The sequence below is a fragment of the Silurus meridionalis genome, chromosome 25 (assembly GCF_014805685.1).
Source record: "Silurus meridionalis isolate SWU-2019-XX chromosome 25, ASM1480568v1, whole genome shotgun sequence".
In the NCBI taxonomy this organism is placed as follows: Eukaryota; Metazoa; Chordata; class Actinopteri; order Siluriformes; family Siluridae; genus Silurus; species Silurus meridionalis.
The window spans coordinates 14,801,598-14,821,874 of record NC_060908.1 but is presented as its reverse complement, the minus strand read 5'-3'; the positions used below and the strand labels follow the sequence as shown (position 1 = coordinate 14,821,874).

General features: G+C 36.5%; 2 protein-coding genes across 2 annotated transcripts in view; both read left to right on the top strand.

Moving 5' to 3' along the window:
- Window positions 1-30: 30 nt before the first annotated feature.
- LOC124379141 (immune-associated nucleotide-binding protein 9-like) lies at window positions 31-6,940 on the top strand. The gene is made up of 10 exons (XM_046839268.1): window positions 31-1,624; window positions 2,113-2,274; window positions 2,518-2,742; window positions 2,836-3,035; window positions 3,621-3,648; window positions 3,743-3,789; window positions 4,059-4,134; window positions 4,299-4,372; window positions 4,723-4,783; window positions 5,124-6,940. The coding sequence occupies exons 2-10, from the start codon at window positions 2,118-2,120 to the stop codon at window positions 6,074-6,076; spliced, it is 1,821 nt and encodes a 606-aa protein (XP_046695224.1). The 5' UTR covers window positions 31-1,624; window positions 2,113-2,117; the 3' UTR covers window positions 6,077-6,940.
- Window positions 6,941-11,610: 4,670 nt separating this feature from the next.
- The window catches only part of LOC124379487, a 41,397-nt gene continuing 32,730 nt past the window's right edge, over window positions 11,611-20,277 (top strand). The window contains exons 1-9 of the mRNA XM_046839854.1: window positions 11,611-11,837; window positions 11,983-12,193; window positions 12,299-12,345; window positions 13,548-13,705; window positions 14,428-14,584; window positions 14,829-15,053; window positions 15,157-15,356; window positions 15,604-15,669; window positions 17,400-17,547. Coding sequence (XP_046695810.1) covers window positions 11,783-11,837; window positions 11,983-12,193; window positions 12,299-12,345; window positions 13,548-13,705; window positions 14,428-14,584; window positions 14,829-15,053; window positions 15,157-15,356; window positions 15,604-15,669; window positions 17,400-17,547 — 1,267 coding nt within the window. The 5' untranslated portion in view covers window positions 11,611-11,782. The remainder of the gene's footprint in view (window positions 11,838-11,982; window positions 12,194-12,298; window positions 12,346-13,547; window positions 13,706-14,427; window positions 14,585-14,828; window positions 15,054-15,156; window positions 15,357-15,603; window positions 15,670-17,399; window positions 17,548-20,277) is intronic.

The following is a 20,277-nucleotide window of genomic DNA, read 5'->3' as shown; positions in this document are numbered from 1 at the left end:
AGAAATCATTAACATGATCAGTGTCTTCACATAGATGAATATTATTAATTATTAATAATAACATAATAAAAGGTAAATTGAGCAAATTTGTTATTTCAGATCAAACTGAAAACTGTGTATTAAACTGGTAGCCCTTCACGTTAATCAGTACCCAAGAAGTTGCTCTCACTTTCAAAAAGGTGGTGACCCCTGGTATAAAACATCACCTTTTATATTACTCATTGTAACACATTTGTCATCTTTCAGGGTTGCTATCATCCATATTCACGGTATATTTATCTTGTTCACTTGTTTGTACTTTTGTGTTTTGTTGAATGTGATGAATTTCTGAATGTTCTGCTGAGTTTGGGTTTAGCACAAAACTAATATTTTGAACAAAGATTATATATGCTTTAAATTCATGAATGTTATTTGCTTTACTGTCATGCCACAATGTCCATTATACACCATATTAGAGTCTCTGAAAATCTGTCCATCTGCATAGAGAAATCTAGAAAAATTACAATATCAACAAAATCATACCTTGTGCTATTTGTAGGTCTTATCTTCTTCTTCTTCTTTCGGCTTCTCCAATTAGGGGTCGCCACTGCTGATCATCCATATCTGTAATCCCTGTGGCCCATACACAAATAAAATATATATATATATGATTGGATAATGTATATGCTGATATGACGTTTGATGTTTGATTGCATCTCGATTTTATGTAATAATCTTGATGGTCAAGCCAACAATTTTACTTCTTCAAGATAATTCTGAATTAATGAATTTATTTCTGTTTATTTATTTTTTTACTTCATGAAAGAAGCTGGTGAGAGAATAATTGGGAACAAGTTCTGAAGACAAAAAGATGTTTATGCCTTCCTATAAAAAAAGCTATGTGCGTCAAAATTCAAAAGAAAATGGTTTTATAGAATTTTAGTTATTTACTTATAAAAAGCAGGCCATGTTGGGTTTTTATTTCTAAAAAAATCTTTTTCCAATTCAAATTCATGTAAAAAAAAAAAAAAAAAGGCAAATTCTGAACCCATACCAGAAAAAAAGTGAATTTCCCTTTCCTTTATGATGTTCTAAAGGTCAACAATCAGAAACAATGATGATCACACAATGAAAACAGAAAGTAAAAGTATGTACAGTAACAGGAAACATATACTATAATAATAATAAAATAGTCAAGGTAGAGAAATTAATGCATTTTCAATACATACATATAAAATATAGTGAAAATATTACAGTTATAGAAATGATTGAAAGTATAGTGGTATTAAAACATCAGATTCCACCTTTAGTGTATAAAACACATAATGAATGTTCTGAGTTACACGTCTGCCTTCAGAGCACATGATGTGTAGGTGGTAATCAAATATACGTTTATAGTTGCTGATGTTAGAGTTCAACACTGCTGAATTATAATCACTTAAATCAAGCCAAATTATTTCAATCCTAAAACAGGCATCAAATTCAGGGTGTGTGTGAGTCTATAAAATCAAGTGTTACACAAAGCCGGCAGTGAGAGAGTTCATACTGATAAAGCATTCAGTTATTAAAAACAAAAGTGAAAGTGTGTTGTATTTTTCCACTGTCAAACTGATCAGTGCAGTGCAGAGCCGTGGAGCAGAAGCAGGTATTTTCTACATGCCTTATCCAAAATCTTTCGTATTTATTCAATAACACAATGTGTGTGTGTGTGTGTGTGTGTGTGTGTGTGTGTGTGTGTGTGTGTGTGTGTGTGTGTGTGTGTGTGTGTGTGTGTGTGTGTGTGTGTGTGTGTGTGTGTGTGTGTGTGATGTAAGTGAATTATTTTATCTGCATGAGTTCTTACAAGTTTGTCTGAAATGTCTGTGCTACTGTACTTCTGTTATATTGTTTTCTATAACAGTGATGCACTTATTTAAAATGTTAATTAATGTTAAAGATGTGGTGTGGGATTTGGAATACATGGCTGCCATAATTAAGTGTTCAAATTTATTTATTTTGTACATTTTTTAACTTATCAAATATTTTCTTGATAATGTCAAATCTATATCTTTGCAAAAACCAAGTAATGCCGTGTTTATTGTTATTTTGAGGCCCAAATTATCAATTATCAATTTGTTTGTGACTTGTATCCAGGTAACATGGTTCACAAGTGTAATGAGAACCCTGAGAAACCACAGATGGATCAGCCAGAACAGTCAAAGCCAATGAATACTGTACCAGAAGCTGAAAAGCCCAGTACAAGTTCAGAAGATAAAACAAATCAAAGGGAAACCTCAGAAGATCAAAGGATTGCTGGTACAAATTCACATCAAAAGCTTTTTTCAAATTCACAACAAAGCAATAGTATGTAATTTGCAGATAAAAGCAGTCTAATTGCTTACTTTGATCAATTAGACATCATGATCCATCACATTAATGTTATAGAAATGATGACTTTTTGTTGTTGTTTGTTTCCTACAGACCCACACTGGCTTGAGCATTTAAAGGGAATAAATGTTCATAAAAATGATAATACAAATTATTTGTCTTTATTTACAGAAAATATAAAACCTGTATTGCTCGGAAACAAGTTCTTTATTCATGTAACCGGAAAAACATTGAATTCTCATAAAGAATTTATGGATCAGCTAAAAAATAGCACACCCTGGCTGCAGGAGGTGGAAACAGTGGATGAGTGTGATTTCATTCTGGTTTTCTGCCCTGTTGTGTCACGAGCTGGAACTGACATTGAAGCAGCAGAGAAAAGTCTTTATAAAATTTCAGGTAGAAAACAATCTTTTTTTACTAATTTGTAGTTAAAACTCATAACTTTATTCAAAAAAATGTGTAAATTAATATATTTATATTTCTCAAAAGCCACAAAACCTGCTGTTCTGGTGGTGCTCCATCACACCTCTGATCCAGAGTGTGTAGTATCAGACAGCAGCAGAGCTGCTAAAAGAGAGAATATGATCACATATGACTGTCTGTTCCATGAAGATCAGGGATTACTGCAATGCAAGAGGAATGCTGATGTCATTAACAATATTAAAACACAGATAAAAACACAAACAAAGGTATTTATTTTAACAAAAGTTTGTTTTTCCAAGCTCTTATTCATATATACCCATGAATAAGGTATACCTGATATGATCTTTCACCAGCAATATGTTCTCATGTAGAGGAAAAAGAAATGAAAAGAAGTGCATATTCATACCAGCAATTATTAAGTATACAATCCAGAATTCCAGAGTTATTTAAAAGCTTCAAAATAATAAACAGTAAACACAATTATTCCAAAAAAGATTTTTTTTGATAATTGTGCTTTTTTTTTTTTTTTTTTTATAAATGCACTGTTAATATTATTATTATGAGCAAAGGAATGTAGGTTTATATAGAACTTATTCTACCTTTATTTCTCCTTCTTTTTCTCCTTGTTGTTTTCTATTATTATTGTTATTGTAATTATTGTCATAATAAGGTTTCGCAGTTTTGGTACTGTCCATGGTGATGGTGACATTAAGTTAAAAATAAACAGATATCCAATGTTTCTTCTATTCATTTATCCATGTTTGTTCATTTTCATGATGAGACTATATAATTGAAACAATTCTGGAGTTGTATGAGTATACTGCTTAAACTTTGATTTTTGTTTTTTTTAGATCCAGAACTCAATCATGGTCTCTACAAGTAAAAAATATAGTATAAGTATTTGTTTTTACAGAAAAAAAAGTCTATTATTTTGAATGGAAAACATTATATATAACTTATTTTACTTATTTAGAGCGGCTTAATTGGAATAATAAAAGTGAACAGAGATCTTCTACACGTGTAAGTATGGAAACACATTTGCACTTCTATGATTTCTCTTCCTTTTCTTGAATTTGTGTATGCAGTAAAGCAGCCCAGAATTCAATTAACTTTAAATTCTGTGTATGTGAATTCAGTCCAATGTACATATTAACTGCAATATAATGTTTAAAGTGACAATTTAGAGGGGTGGCGACACTATTATTAAATGTATTTTTATATATATTTTCATAAATGATCATTTTTATTATTAATGTCTATAAAAACTTTCTTTCGGCTTCTCCCGTTAGGGGTCGTCACAATGGATCTTCCGCATGTTTGATTTGAGAAGTTTCTTTCAGGAGACAACTTCTTTTAGCTATTTGGGTATGTATTTTTATTTATAAAGATTAAAGATTATGCACATTTAGAAGGATTTTATTTTAGATGAGGATGACTGCAATAATATTGTTAATAAATAGATTCATGTTGCTAATTACAATCAATTGTGATGTTATTGCTATTCATTTGTTATTATTTATATTTATTAGGTAACTGTGTGCAGTTTGTGCGGTTCACGTTCCGTTTTCTATTACGATATTTTTTTCCATGTGATTGCAGAAAGGTAATATTCTTTGACTTTAATACTGTAATAATAGCATATATTTAAAAATGAAAAAAAGTATTCTTTGGCTTTATGTGTGTGTGTTTGTGTGTGTGTGTGTGTGTGTGTGTGTGTGTGTGTGTGTGTGTGTGTGTGTGTGTGTGTGATCATTTTAAAAACATGCAAACTTATTAGTGATTGATAATCTTGACCCAGCCATGTTAGCAACGACATAAATGTTTACAAGTGAAAGATTAGGAATAATAAAAATGCAATAAAATAAAATTTGATTTGATTTGTTCAAGAAACCTGTGCATTATACCTGATTTTAGATTGGTTACAAAATCATCTTCCGTCATCTTCTTTTTTAGGACAAAAGCTTAGGAAAACAAAAAAAAATGGAACAAGATCTGGAGACGGATGCGTATGGAAGTATGTACTCTGTTTTTCTGAAATTTACACTGTATGCAGTTGGTAAGCGGTGGTTTCAAAAGTGGGGTTTGGGGAGTCATAATATAACATGAGCAGAGGCCCATGAATTTTTTTCATCTTGTACATTTGTCAAAATACAATTGAACTTTTTTAAATAATATTTTTTTATTATTATGATTGGATTTATATTTATTCCACATTACTTCCTAATCGTTTACTCCTCTCTAATAATAGAAAACAAATATTTTCTCTTATAACCCTAGTGGTAGAAGCACAAATAACATGCACTTTTACCTTTTTATTTTTTTCCTTGAGATGTAAAAGGTTCTATATTTTCCAGAATCTCCACTGAGGTTAGTGATGTTGGGAAGAACGGACTCTGGAAAAAGTTCAGCAAGAAACAGCATCCTGGGCAAAGAGGAGAAGATCCAGGCTGCTGCAACTGCAGCTACATCTACATCCACCCAGCAGAGTGAGAGCACACAGGGGGAGGTGGCTGGGAAGAAGGTAATTGTGGTGGAGACTCCTGACTGGTTCGCTCCTGGACTTTCTCTGGAGAAAGTAAGAGAAGATGTAGATCTCTGTGTCCAGATGTCCTTTCCAGGACCCCATGCCTTCCTCCTGGTCATACCAGTGAGGCATTACACAAACAAAGTTCATATAGAAGATGAATTAAAAGTGATTATTCCAAAGATGGAGGAGATGTTTGGGGAAAGATGTTGCAGGAACACCATAATTCTTTTTACTGTTACTGATGAACATCAGAGAAAAAATACTGAGATTTTGATCCAATCAGAAAATGAGGAGGTCCAGACCCTTTTAGAGAAATGTGGGAACAGGTTTTTCTGTCTCAACATTAAGGAGAGTGGAGGTGGTTCACAAGTTTCTGAGTTGTTTGAGAAGATAGCGAAGATGGTGAAAGGAAGTGAAACATTCTATAGCAGTGACATTTATCTGAAGACATTTGCTTACATTGGAAAGATTGAGGAAAAGATAAGTGAGAAATTAAAGAAACTTGATGCACCAGGGAATAGAATGATAATGAGAAAACCCAAAAATCAGGCAATGGAGCAACATGTGAAACAACTCAACGAAAATATTGAGATAGGAAGCCAGGAAGTGCATGAAGACGTGGTCACCATGGAGGCAGAGAGAGAAGAAATGAAGATTACCTTGCATGAAATGTGGAGAAGTATGTTAACTGCTAGTATGAAGATGCAAGAAGATTTCAGCAGACAGATGGATGAGAATAAAAGGCAGAATGAGGAGAGGGACAGAGAGTTTAAGAAATAAAAAAGTACAAAAAATGAAAACTGAATAAAAAGTATTTGATTTTAATTTTTCTTCAGGCATAACAATGAAAATCAAAAACATTTGTATTCAGTTTAAATTTTTTTTGTACTTTCACAAGTAAAGTGTATTTCATCTGTGTAATGTTTAATAATAAACAGGTACAATAAAGAAAACTGAAAATTGCATTGCAGTAAAGCTGTGTATAGAATAGAATGCTACAAGCCCTGAATTCTCATTACATTGTCTTTATATACATATATATACATATATATATGTATATATATGTATATATATATACATATATATACTTTGTTTCCCTGAAAATAAGCCCTAGTTAAGATCGTCAGCCGGGAGTACCATAGGTCTGATGCAATACATAATGTATTGAATGTATTGATTAATTACTGATAAGTATTCGTAAATACCCAAGCAGATGGCTTTGTGCAAGTAATGAAGTGGATGATATATAGATTTTTGTACCATACATAAACAAATTTACTGATAGATTTTTGTACATGAAAAGTAGACATCACCCGAAAATAAAACATTTATCTAAGACCTGGTCTTATTTTCAGGGGAACACTGTGTATATATATATATATATATATATATATATATATATATATATATATATATATATATATATATATATATAATATTTAATTTGTTAATGGTTGCATATATATGAGTTCTGTTTTTCCAAACTTTAACATGTTTCCCAGTCCTTAACTTCCTCTCTCTACTCTACTTTCCAAGTCTTTTACTGTATTCGTTTATCTCATAATTATATAATATTGATTGGATAATGTATATGCTGATATGAAGTTTGATGTTTTTATGTAATAAACTTGATGGTCAAACCAACACTTCTCCTTCAGGATCATTCTAAAATAATGAATTTATTTCTGTTTGTATATTTTTTTACTTAATGAAAGAAGCTGGTAAAAGAATAATTTGGAACAAGATCTGAAGACAAAAAGTGTGTATGCCTTCCTATTAAAAAGTCCAAATTCAAAGGAAAATGGTTTTAAAGGATTATAGTTATTTTCTTATGAAAAGCAGGCCATGGTGTGTTTTTATTTCTAAAAAATCTCTTTCCAATTAAAATTCATAAGAAAAATGCCAAATTCTGAACCCATACCAGAAAAAAAGAAATTTTCCTTTCCTTTATGATGTTCTAAAGGTCAACAATCAGGAACACTGATGACCACACAATGAAAACAGAAAGCAAAAGTATGTACAGTAACAGGACACATATACTATAATAATAATATAGTCAAGGTACATCAGATTCCACCTTTAGTATATAAAACACATGTAACATACTATGGATTTAGGGCAATGTATATATTTCATTTCATTTTATTTTCAAACCCATTTAATGAAAAATTGTTTTATTGTAATACTGTAAGAATATATTGTCTTGATAGGGCATGAAAAATAGCAAATGAGGATTTTCTCCCTGTATGAGGGACAGACTGTTTGTCCAATCAGGTTTCGGAGGTGGACTGGTTGTTGGTGGAGGAACGCGGGAAAAAAGAAAAAGGAGCGAGACAGAAAAATGGCGGTGCGGGATGTTTTCCCAGAAAGTATTAATATCTAGACAGTTGGATTAAGTTCGTTCAGCCCGGGTATAACGAATATCATTTTTGATTTGTTTCGAAATCCGACGACCAAAGTAATCGTCGCCCAACAGCAGATCGGGAGAGAGTTCGGGACTCGGCCGACAAGCGAAACCAGACGGATTTCAGTCAGGTGTTATCCTGCGGACTTTTGCGTGCCAGTGGAGTTGCGATCGCCTACAACTTTTTCCGGTACTGTTTTGTTCTCGTCGCGGATGACCTTGCAGCAGGAAGGAATAAACCAGAGAAAACCCTGTTTTACTGAATGAGAATCGTTTGTTTTCGTGAGTAACTTGGAAGCTGAAAACTTATTCTGAAAGCACCTGTTTGTTGCTGAATGGATGCCTTTTCCGCAAACGTGCACCAACGCTAAGGGCCCCAACTAATTTCATACCCGGGTATTTCTATATTTGTGTTTCTACATGTTGTTTTCCTTTTGAACTGACTACTCGGTTATTGGTTTCAATAGTCATTGACTGTCTATTTCAGTTTATTGCCACATCTGTATAAAATATCGTCCAAAGGAACTGACAGGCTGATTTGTTTCTGTTTTTATTGCTGATATATTTAAATCCCTGTCTGAGTCTAATTTAACATTTCTTTAATTTACTGTTATTATTTTGTTTCACTGCAGATTGGTTTAGAATAATAAATATCTTATTTTTGTTCATAATCCAGGATAAATGTTTCGGGATTCATTGAGAACATACTGATCAACGGTAACTATTACATTTTGGAGGCACCGGCATAGACATTTCTACTGTTTTATTTTATTGTATTTTGGGAAAAGGAACTATAGGTGAAAGCCCAGCATAATTCTCAATCTATCAGCTGGGACCACAGGCTCCTGTGCGCCAAGACCCTATACACTCGTAACCATAAAGGGGGTAACACACATAATGAATGTTCTGAGTTACACATCTGCCTTCAGAGCACATGATGTGTAGGTGGTAATCAAATATACGTTTATAGTTGCTGATGTTAGAGTTCAACACTGCTGAATTATAATCACTCAATTCTGTCAGCCCGCTTGAGCACTTCAGGCATTACAGCCTCAATCACAGAGGAAACGCCCGCTTCCAACCAGCTGCACGGAAATGGCGTCTAATGTTCTGGCACTTATAAGGACGCCTGAATCCTCCAGACAGATTGTCTTTAGGCTTGCCCTGATCACTCTCCAGCGTATTCCCTGTTTTGTTTGTTCTTTTGTTTCTGAACTCACAACCCATGTGTTGATTGGATGACAGGGAGTATTCTGGATTGGGGTGTGCATTGCTTCGGCCACTGCCTTGCTCTTCCTCCACCCAAACCACTGCCGGCTGTCACTCCAGAGCACTCCAATTTAGCATCGGTTCCTGAGATCTATCATGGCCTTGTGCGCTTGTTCAGTAAGGCCTTGGCTACCTCCCTGCCTCCCCACTGGCACTTCGACTGTGCCATCGAACTGCTTCCTGGAGCCAGTCCCCTGGGGGGTGCCTGTATCAGTTATCTGCCCCAGAGAGGACTGCCATGAACCAGTATATCCAGGAGTCCCTGGCAGCAGGTATCATCCGACCATCCTCCTCCCCAGCTGGGGCAGGTTTCTTCTTTGTCAAAAAGAAGGATAAGTCCCTACGCCCATGTATTGATTACCGGGGTCTTAATGCAATCACTGTCCGGAACTGTTACCCCTTGCCGCTTATGGCCTCGGCGTTTGAGCTCCTGCAAGGTGCCACGATCTTCAATAAGCTGGATCTACGCAACGTGTACCACCTGGTGCGTATCAGGGAGGGGGATGAATGGAAGACCGCCAAAATTGGCTTCGCCAATTTTTATTGCCGCTTCGTAAAGGGCTATAGTTCGGTGGCGGCGCCCCTCCACCTCCTGACGTCTTCCCTCCACTCGTTCTTTTGGGGCCCTGAGGCTGAGGAGGCATTTCTGGAGCTTAAGCGGCGATTCACGGAAGCGCCCATCCTCATCTTTCCTGACCCGGTTTGGCAGTTCGTTGTTGAAGTCGACGCCTCTGGCTAGGAGTAGGGGCGGTGCTCTCCCATGTCTGCCCTGAGGATAACCGCCTGCATCCTTGCGTCTTTTTTTCCAGGCGCCTTAGCTCCTCGGAACGTAACTACCTGGTGGGTGAGAGGGAGCTCCTTGCTGTCAAACTGGCCTTGGAGGAATGGCGCCATTGGTTGGAGGGTGCAGAGGTCCCCTTTCTGGTCTGGACGGATCATCGCAACCTTAAGTACCTCCAATTGGCTAAATGACTCAACCCCCGACAGGCTAGGGGCCTTTTCTTTGGCCGCTTCCAGTTCTCTCTTTCGTACCGGCCTGGGAACCGAAATGTCAAGCCTGATGCGCTCTCTAGAGTTCATGCCTTGAAGGAGGAGGAGCCATGCCCAGAGACCATTCTTGGCAAGTCTGTGTTGGTCCACACCCTTAGTCTCGCCTTGGAGGAGCGGGTCAAGAATGCCTGTGACAGGGGTCCTGTCCCCAAGGGTTGCCCCACTGGTCTCCTGTTCGTCCCCGAGGGTCTCCGCTCTGGAGTTCTTCAATGGTGTCACAACTCCCTGTTCTTCTGTCACCCCGGTCAGCCTCGCACCTTGTCTCTGGCTTTTGGTGGCCTTCCATGGTAAAGGACACCTGGGACTTTGTTGCAGCCTGCCCCGACTGTGCCCAACACAAGAACCCTCGTGGCCGCCCACAAGGTCTTCTTCGGCCCCTTACTATCCCGAAACGCCCGTGGTGGCCATGGACTTTGTTACCGGGCTGCCCGTTTCCAGTGGCAACACGGTCGTCATGACGGTCATTGATCGGTTTTCTAAGATGGGCCACTTTAACGCTCTACCCAAGCTGCCATCTGCCAAAGAAACCGCCAAGCTGGCCCTCCAGCACACATTTCCCAGAGGAAACCCACGCGGACCCCAATTCTCAGCGCAGTTTTGGAGGGAGTTCTGCCGCCTCCTGGGCATCTCGACCAGCCTCTCATCTGGGTTTCACCCCCAGACGAACGGACAGACCGAGAGACTCAACCAGGCTCTTGAGACTGGTCTCCGCCTCCTTTGCAGTCGGGAACCCTCCTCCTGGTCGGATAAACTTTTGTGGATTGAGTATGCCCATAACACTCTTCTCACTGCTGCCACAGGACTTGCGCCCTTCCAGGTGGTCCACAGTTTCCTGCCGCCAACATTCTCCAACCAGGAACCCCGGTCCGCCGTTCCTTCTGCCGCCCTTTTCTTCCGATGCTGCCGTCGAGGCTGGAAAATGGCCCGAGCAGCCCTGCTTAAAAATGGCATAAGGCTTTGCCAGGGGGCCAACCGTAAGCGGCGCCTAGCCCCCCACTACCGCGCTGGGCAACTTGTATGGCTCTCTACTCGGGACCTTCTCCTTAAGGCCATCTGTCGGAAGCTCGCCCCATGCTTCATCGGCCCCTTCCCTATTTCCAAAGTCGTCAATCCCGTGGCCTACCGGCTCAGGCTCCCCAGTGCGCTCCGGGTCCACCCTACATTTCATGTGTCTAGGGTTCGACCCGTTTGGGCCTGCTCCCTGGTTTTAGGCTTGCCCTGATCACTCTCCAGCGTATTCTCTGTTTTGTTTGTTCTTTTGTTTCTGACCTGATTATTCTGTCCTCCGGTTTCCGGTTTGGCTCGCGCTGAACGTGCTCCGGTTTCCGGCTCGGCTCTGCTTGGCTCGCGCTGAACGCGCTCCAGTGTCCGGCTCGGCTCTGCTCTGAACGTGCTCCGGTTTCCAGCTCGGCTCTGCTCTGCTCACGTTGAACGCGCTCCGGTTTCCGGCTCGGCTCCGCTCGCGCTGAACGCGCGTTTCAGTTTCCGGCTCGGCATCCTTACCCTCCGCGCACATCGGCTTCCTGAATCAGCTCCCTGAATCGGCTCCCTGAATCGGCTCCCTGAATCGGTTTCCTGATTTAGCTCTGCACAGCCTTTCTCCTGCTCTGCTCTTTTTGCATCTGCCTTGGATCCTATAACCTGAACTTTCTGACAAATCAAGCCAAATTATTTCAATCCAAAAACAGGCATCAAATTCACGATGTGTGTGAGTCTATAAAATCAAGTCTTACACAAAGCCGGCAGTGAGAGAGTTCATACTGATGAAACATTTAGTTATTACGTTTAGTGATAGAGCAGTGGAGCAGTGCAGCAGCAGTAGGTATTTTCTACATGCATTATACAAAATCTTGCTTATTTATTCAATTAATTTATGTTGTAGGGGCTGTGTGTGTGTGTGTGTGTGTGTGTGTGTGTGTGTGTGTGTGTGTGTGTGTGTGTGTGTGTGTGTGTGTTTGCACAGTCATTCTGATAGAGCAGTGGAGCAGTGGAGCAGCAGCAGGTATTTTCTACATGCATTATACAAAATCTTGCTTATTTATTCAATTCATTTATGTTGTGGGGGCTATGTGTGTGTGTGTGTGTGTGTGTGTGTGTGTGTGTGTGTGTGTGTGTGTGTGTGTTTGCACAGTCATTCTGATAGAGCAGTGGAGCAGTGGAGCAGTGGAGAAGCAGTAGGTAATTTCTACATGCATTATACAAAATCTTGCTTATTTATTCAATTAATTTATGTTGTGTGGGCTGTGTGTGTGTGTGTGTGTGTGTGTGTGTTTGCACAGTCATTCTGATAGAGCAGTGGAGCAGTGGAGCAGTGGAGCAGCAGTAGGTAGTTTCTACATGCATTATACAAAAGCTTGCTTATTTATTAAATTAATTTATGTTGTGGGGCTGTGTGTGTGTGTGTGTGTGTGTGTGTGTGTGTGTGTGTGTGTGCGTGAATGATCTTGAGTGTGTGCGTGTGAGTGTGTGAATGATTGTGAGTGTGTGTGTGTGTGTGTGTGTGTGTGTGTGTGTGTGAATGATCGTGTGTGTGTGTGTGTGTGTGTGTGTGTGTGTGTGTGTGTGTGAATAATCGTGAGTGTGTGTGTGTGTGTGTGTGTGTGTGTGTGTGTGTGTGTGTGTGTGTGTGTGTGTGTGTGTGTGTGTGCATGTTTGTGTGAATGATCTTGAGTGTGTGTGTGTGTGTGTGTGTGTGAATGATCGTGTGTGTGTGTGTGTGTGTGTGTGTGTGTGTGAATGATCGTGTGTGTGTGTGTGTGAATGATCATGAGTGTGTGTGTGTGTGTGTGAATGATCGTGAGTGTGTGTGTGTGTGTGTGTGTGTGTGTGTGTGCGCGTTTGTGTGTGTGTGTGTGTGTGTGTGAATGATCCTGAGTGTGTGTGTGTGTGTGTGATGTAAGTGAAATATTTTATCTGCATGAGTTCTTACATGTTTGTCTGAAATGTCTGTGCTACTGTACTTCTGTTATATTGTTTTCTATAACAGTGATGCTGTTACAGTATTAATAGTTTTAAACAGTTCTAAAGGGGAAAAAATTTCCCTAGATCTTAAATATCAGCCGTTTTTAAAGCAGGAAAAGCAAAAAAAATGTACTTCCTCATTCTTTTCCTCTTTATAAAAAGAGTTACTCTACTGAATACATATAAGGCACTAGACAGATGTGGCTGCAGTTTTAGACAAATTTAATTGTAGATAGCAGAGGTATTAATAATTCAACAAACAGACCAGGATTAAAGTAGCAAACAAATATACGAGATATAAAAAAACAACAACCATTAAATCCTTGTGTAGCTGAAAAAACAGTGTACGTAATCAGAGTGTTAATTAATGTTAAAGATGTGGTGTGGGATTTGGAATACATGGCTGCCATATTTGAAGTGTTCAAATTTATTTATTTGGTAAATATTCAACTTATCAAATATTTTCCTGATAATAGTCAAATCTATATCTTTGCAAAAACCAAGTAATGCCGTGTTTATTGTTATTTTGTGGCTGAAGTTATCAATTTGTTTGTGACTTATATCCAGGTAACATGGCTCACAACTGTAATGAGAACCCTGAGAAACCACAGATGGATCAGCCAGAACCAGTAGATACTCCAGAAGAAGACAACAAGCCCAGTAAAAGATTTTATGACACAAGTAACAGTGACATTGACAGCACTGGAAAGCAAATACTACCAGAGGTGTTTATTTGAATTAATGATGACTGGTTTCGCAAGTTCCTATAAATACAAGCTCCTTCTATTTCCATGAATGAGGAATAACAGCTGTGACTTTTTACACGAAATACTGTATGTGTTCACGTAGAAATAGTGAAATGTAAAAAATATAGCTGTTTGTAGCATTATAAAGACAAGACATGTATTTCTACATATAAAGTTTCATTCTTACCAGTAATGATTAAGTATACAATCAGAATTTTATCAATCGGAAACAGAATAAATATTATACAATAAAAATATTAAGTAATTGTTTAAAATAGTATAATATTATCATGTATGTGATATAATTACATTTACTTATTTAGGATTGTTAAATATAAATAATAAAAGTAAACAAAGATCTTCCATATAGGTTAGTATGAAAACACATGCTATTATTTATTTTCATGTGTTACTTTTCTTTATTCTTTCTGAATGTGTATGTTTTTATTTTTAGGTTAGTAATAAATTAAGTTAACTTTATTTATCAACAATAAAAATTTCGGGTCCATTATACATATTAACATACTAATTTTTATTTATTATTTCCTTTTTACTAAATTTATTTACGCAAATAATTTAGGACATTAGTTACAGTAGTAATGCTTATTGTTATTTTGTAGCCCGAGTTAGGACACATGAATGATCATCAATAAACAAGAATTTTGTTCATATTTTATTATAAATTTGTTTGTGTCTTGTAGCGAAATAAGATGAGTAGCAACTGTGATGAGCTGCATGAGCAGTTCCAGACAGATCAGTCAAAGCCAATGAATACTGTACCAGAAGCTGAAAAGCCCAGTACAAGTTCAGAAGATAAAACAAATCAAAGGGAAACCTCAGAAGATCAAAGGATTGATGGTACAAATTCACATCAAAAGCTTTTTTCAAAATTCACAACAAAGCAATAGTATGTAATTTGCAGATAAAACCTGTCTAATTGCTTACTTTGATCAATCAGACATCATGATCCATCACATTAATGTTATAGAAATGATGACTTTTTGTTGTTGTTTGTTTCCTACAGACCCACACTGGCTTGAGCATTTCAAGGGAATAAATGTTCATAAAAATGATAATACAAATTATTTGTCTTTATTCACAGGAAATATAAAACCTGTATTGCTTGGGAACAAATTCCTTATTCATGTAACTGGAAAAACATTGAATTCTCATAACAATTTCATGGATTGGCTAAAAAATAGCACACCCTGGCTGCAGGAGGTGGAAACAGTGGATGAGTGTGATTTCATTCTGGTTTTCTGCCCTGTTGTGTCACGAGCTGGAACTGACATTGAAGCAGCAGAGAAAAGTCTTCATAACATTTCAGGTAGAAAACAATCTTTTTTTTTTTTTTTTTACTTATTTGTAGTTAAAACTCATTACTTTATTATAAAAAATGTGTAAATTAATATATTTATATTTTTCAAAAGCCACAAAACCTGCTGTTCTGGTGGTGCTCCATCACACCTCTCATCCAGAGTGTGTAGTATCAGACAGCAGCAGAGCTGCTAAAAGAGAGAATATGATCACATATGACTGTCTGTTCCATGAAGATCACGGATTACTGCAATGCAAGAGGAATGCTGATGTCATCAACAATATTAAAACACAGACAAAAACACAAACAAAGGTATTTATTTTAAAGTCATTTATTTAAAGTCAATTAACTTTGAATTCTGTGTATGTGAATTCAGTCCAGTGTACATATTTACTGCAATATAATGTTTAAAGTGACATTTTAGGGGTGCGGGGTGGGGATGGGGAGGATTGTAACACTATTATTAAATGTATTTTTATATATGTTTTCATAAATGATCATTTTTATTATTAATGTATATAATGACCAGAATTCTGTGTACTTTGTTTTACCATATTAGAAAGAGAATCCTGCAATAGACTCACGACGCGAAAAAAATAGTAAAGAAAGTGAACAAGGGACACAGGTGATTTGTCAGGTTTAGGTTATGGACTACATTTCCAATCAGCGACTGTACATAACGAGTCCATGTCTCACGTCTGTGCACATGATTCATCTGTATCCTGTTAGCAATTGTGTGTAGTGTGTGTGTTCTCTTATGTTTAACCATAGTTCTGTGTGTTTTTTATATACATGCATGTAAGTGTATTGAAATTGCATCTGCTTCTGCTTCCGTGACATGAGTATGGATACAATGCAAAATACCAAAATATGCCTACATTCTGTTTATTTATTCCTTTCCTATTCTTCTTCTTATTTTTTCGGCTTCTCCCATTAGGGGGCGCCACAGCGGACATCCGTACTCTGTCCCCCCCTGTCCTCTACATCTGCCTCTTTTAAACCAACTACCTGCATGTCTTCCCTCACCACATCCATGAACCTCCTCCTTGGTCTTCCTCTTTTCCTCCTTCCTGGTGGCTCCATCCTCAGAAATCTCCTCCTGATATACCCCATGTCCCTCCTCTGTACATGTCCAAACCATCTCAATCTCACCTCCCTCACTTTGTCTCCAAAACGTCCTACATGCGCTGTCCCTCTGATAAACTCATTTCTAATCCTGTCCATCGTCATCACTCCCAACGAACATCTCAACATCTTCAGCTCTGCTACCTCCAGCTCCACCTCCTGTCTTTTACTCAATACCCCTGTCTCTAATCCATACATCATCTCAGGTCTCACCACAGTCCTATAAACTTTCCCTTTCACTCTCACAGATACTCTTCTATCACAAATCACTCCTGCTTGATTTGGCACATGTTTTTACGTTGGATGCCCTTCCTGATGTAACCCTCCCTATTTATCCGGGCTTGTGACCGGCACTAAGAGTGCACTTTTAATTATTATTATTTTATTATTTTATTATTAAGCAATGTTATGTAAATTCCAGGAATTATATGATGAATATCATTCAATTTGCATTTGTTTGTTTGATTTGTTTATTTTTTTAAATAGTTTTGGCAGGTTTATAGAGTTATATATTGTAGTAGGTAAGAGAATGAAATCGATTTTTGTCACTGAATACATATAAGCACTAGACAGATGTGGCTGCAGTTTAAGACAGATTTAATAGCAGGTAGCAGAGGTACAGAATCTTTAAACAACTAGCAAGCCAAGACATGTTTTTCTACATATACATTTTCATTTTGACCAGTAATGATTAAGTATACAATCAGAATATCATCAATCAGAAACATAAAACATATTATAAAATAAAAATATTAAGTGATTGTTTAAAATATCATGTTATTACCATGTATGGGTTATAATTACATGTTTTTAGGTGTATATAATTAAATTGACTTAAGTTTATATAATTACATTAACTCATTTAGGATTGTTAAATATAAATAAAAATGTTAGTATGAAAACACATGGCATTGGTTCTTTTCTTTATTCTTTCTGAATGAACTTTATCCAGCAACAATACAACTTTCGGGTTCAATGTACAATTTTACAATACAATATTAATTGTACAATATTAAAATACGAACTTCAAAATTTTAAAACATAGCTAGATTTTATTTATTATTTCCTTTTTACTGAATTTATTTACGCAAAAAATTTAGGACATCAGTTACAGTAGTAATGCTTATTGTTATTTTGTAGCCCGAGTTAGGACACATGAATGATCATCAATGAACAAGAATTTTGTTCATATTTCATTATCAATTTGTTTGTGTCTTGTAACGAAATAAGATGAGTAGCAACTGTGAAGAGCCGCAAGAGCAGTTCCAGACGGATCAGTCAAAGCCAATGAATACTGTACCAGAAGCTGAAAAGCCCAGTACAATTTCAGAAGATAAAACAAATCAAAGGGAAACCTCAGAAGATCAAAGGATTGCTGGTACAAATTCACATCAAAAGCTTTTTTCAAATTCACAACAAAGCAATAGTATGTAATTTGCAGATCAATCAGACATCATGATTCATCACATTAATGTTATAGAAATGATGACTATTTGTTGTTGTTTGTTTCCTACAGACCCACACTGGCTTGAGCATTTCAAGGAATTAAATGTTCATAAAAATGATAATACAAATTATTTGTCTTTATTTACAGAAAATATAAAACCTGTATTGCTCGGGAACAAATTCCTTATTCATGTAACTGGAAAAACATTGAATTCTCATAACAATTTCATGGATTGGCTAAAAAATAGCACACCCTGGCTGCAGGAGGTGAAACAGTGGATGAGTGTGATTTCATTCTGGTTTTCTGCCCTGTTGTGTCACGAGCTGGAACTGACATTAAAGCAGCAGAGAAAAGTCTTCATAACATTTCAGGTAGAAAACAATCTTTTTTTTTTACTTATTTGTAGTTAAAACTCATAACTTTATTATATAAAATGTGTAAATTAATATATTTATATTTTTCAAAAGCCACAAAACCTGCTGTTCTGGTGGTGCTCCATCACACCTCTGATCCAGGGTGTGTAGTATCAGACAGCAGCAGAGCTGCTAAAAGAGAGAATATGATCACATATGACTGTCTGTTCTATGAAGATCATGGATTACTGCAATGCAAGAGGAATGCTGATGTCATCAACAATATTAAAACACAGATAAAAACAAAGGTATTTATTTTAACAAATGATTTGTTTTTCCAAGCTCTTATTCATGTATACCCATGAATAAGGGAACTATTAAGAACATTTTGCTGTTATTTAAATGCTTTAAAATAATAAACAGTAAACACAATTATTCAAAAAAGATTTTTTTAAATAATTGTGCTTTTTTTTTAAATAAATGCACTGTTAATATTATTATTATGAGCAAAGGAATGTAGGTTTATATTTAACTTATTCTACCTTTATTTCTCCTTCTTTTTCTCCTTTTTTTCTTTTATTATTGTTATTGTAATTATTGTTATAATAAGGCTTTGCAGCAAATTTTGTTTATGTTTAACCATAGTTCTGTGTTTTTTTATATACATGCATGTAAGTGTATTGAAATTGCATCTGCTTCTGCTTCCGTGACATGAGTATGGAAACAATGCAAAATAACAAAATATGCCTACATTCTGTTTATTTGTTCCTTTCCTATTCTTCTTCTTCTTTTTTCGGCTTCTCCCATTAGACGGATCATCCGTCTCCATAGAGACATTTATCTGAAGACGTTTGCTCAGATTGGAAAGATTGAGGAAAAGATAAGTGAGAAATTAAAGAAACTTGATGAAGCAGGGAATAAAATGATAATGAGAAAACCCAAAAATCAGGCAATCGAGCAACATGTGAAACAACTCAACGAAAATACTGAGATAGAAAGCCAGGAAGTGAATGAAGACGTGGTCACCATGGAGGCAGAGAGAGAAGAAATGAAAATATACCTTGCATGAAATGTAGAGAAGTATGTTAACTGTTAATATATATTACTGTTAATATTTATATATATATATATATATATATATATTTCATTTGTTAATTGTTGCATATGAGTTTTGTTTTTCCAAACTTTAACATGTTTCCCAGTCCTCCACTTCCTCTCTCTACTCTACTTTCCAAGTCTTTTACTGTACTCGTTTATCTCATAATTATATAATATTGATTGGATAATGTATATGCTGATATGAAGTTTGATGTTTTTATGTAATAAACTTGATGGTCAAACCAACACTTCTCCTTCAGGATCATTCTAAAATAATGAATTTATTTCTGTTTGTATATTTTCTACTTCATGAAAGAAGCTGGTGAGAGAATAACTGGAAACAAGATCTGAAGACAAACATATGTTTATGCGTTTCTATAAAAAAAGTAATGTGTGTTTATCAAAAAAGTCAAAATTCAAAAGAAAATGGTTTTATAGGATTATAGTTATTTTCTTATAAAAAGCAGGCCATGTTGGGTTTTATTTCTAAAAAATCTCTTTCCAATTAAAATTCATGTAAAAAAAAAAAATAAATAAATAAATTTGAAATTCTGAACCCATACCAGAAAAAAAGTTTATGATGTTCTAAAGGTCAACAATCAGAAACAATGATGATCACACAATGAAAACAGAAAGTAAAAGTATGTACAGTAACAGGAAACATATACTATAATAATAATAAAATAGTCAAGGTAGAGAAATTAATGCATTTTCAATACATACATATAAAATATAGTGAAAATATTACAGTTATAGAAATGATTGAAAGTATAGTGGTATTAAAACATCAGATTCCACCTTCAGTGTATAAAACACATAATGAATGTTCTGAGTTACACGTCTGCCTTCAGAGCACATGATGTGTAGGTGGTAATCAAATATGTTTATAGTTGCTGATGTTAGAGTTCAACACTGCTGAATTATAATCACTTAAATCAAGCCAAATTATTTCAATCCTAAAACAGGCATCAAATTCAGGGTGTGTGTGAGTCTATAAAATCAAGTGTTACACAAAAGTGAAAGTGTGTGTGTGTGTTTGCACAGTCATTCTGATAGAGCAGTGGAGCAGTGGAGCAGCATTATTCAAGAACACAGTGTGTGTTGTGGAGGCTGTGTGTGTGTGTGTGTGTGTGTGTGTGTGTGTGTGTGTGTGTGTGTGTTTGCACAGTCATTCTGATAGAGCAGTGGAGCAGTGGAGCAGCAGCAGGTA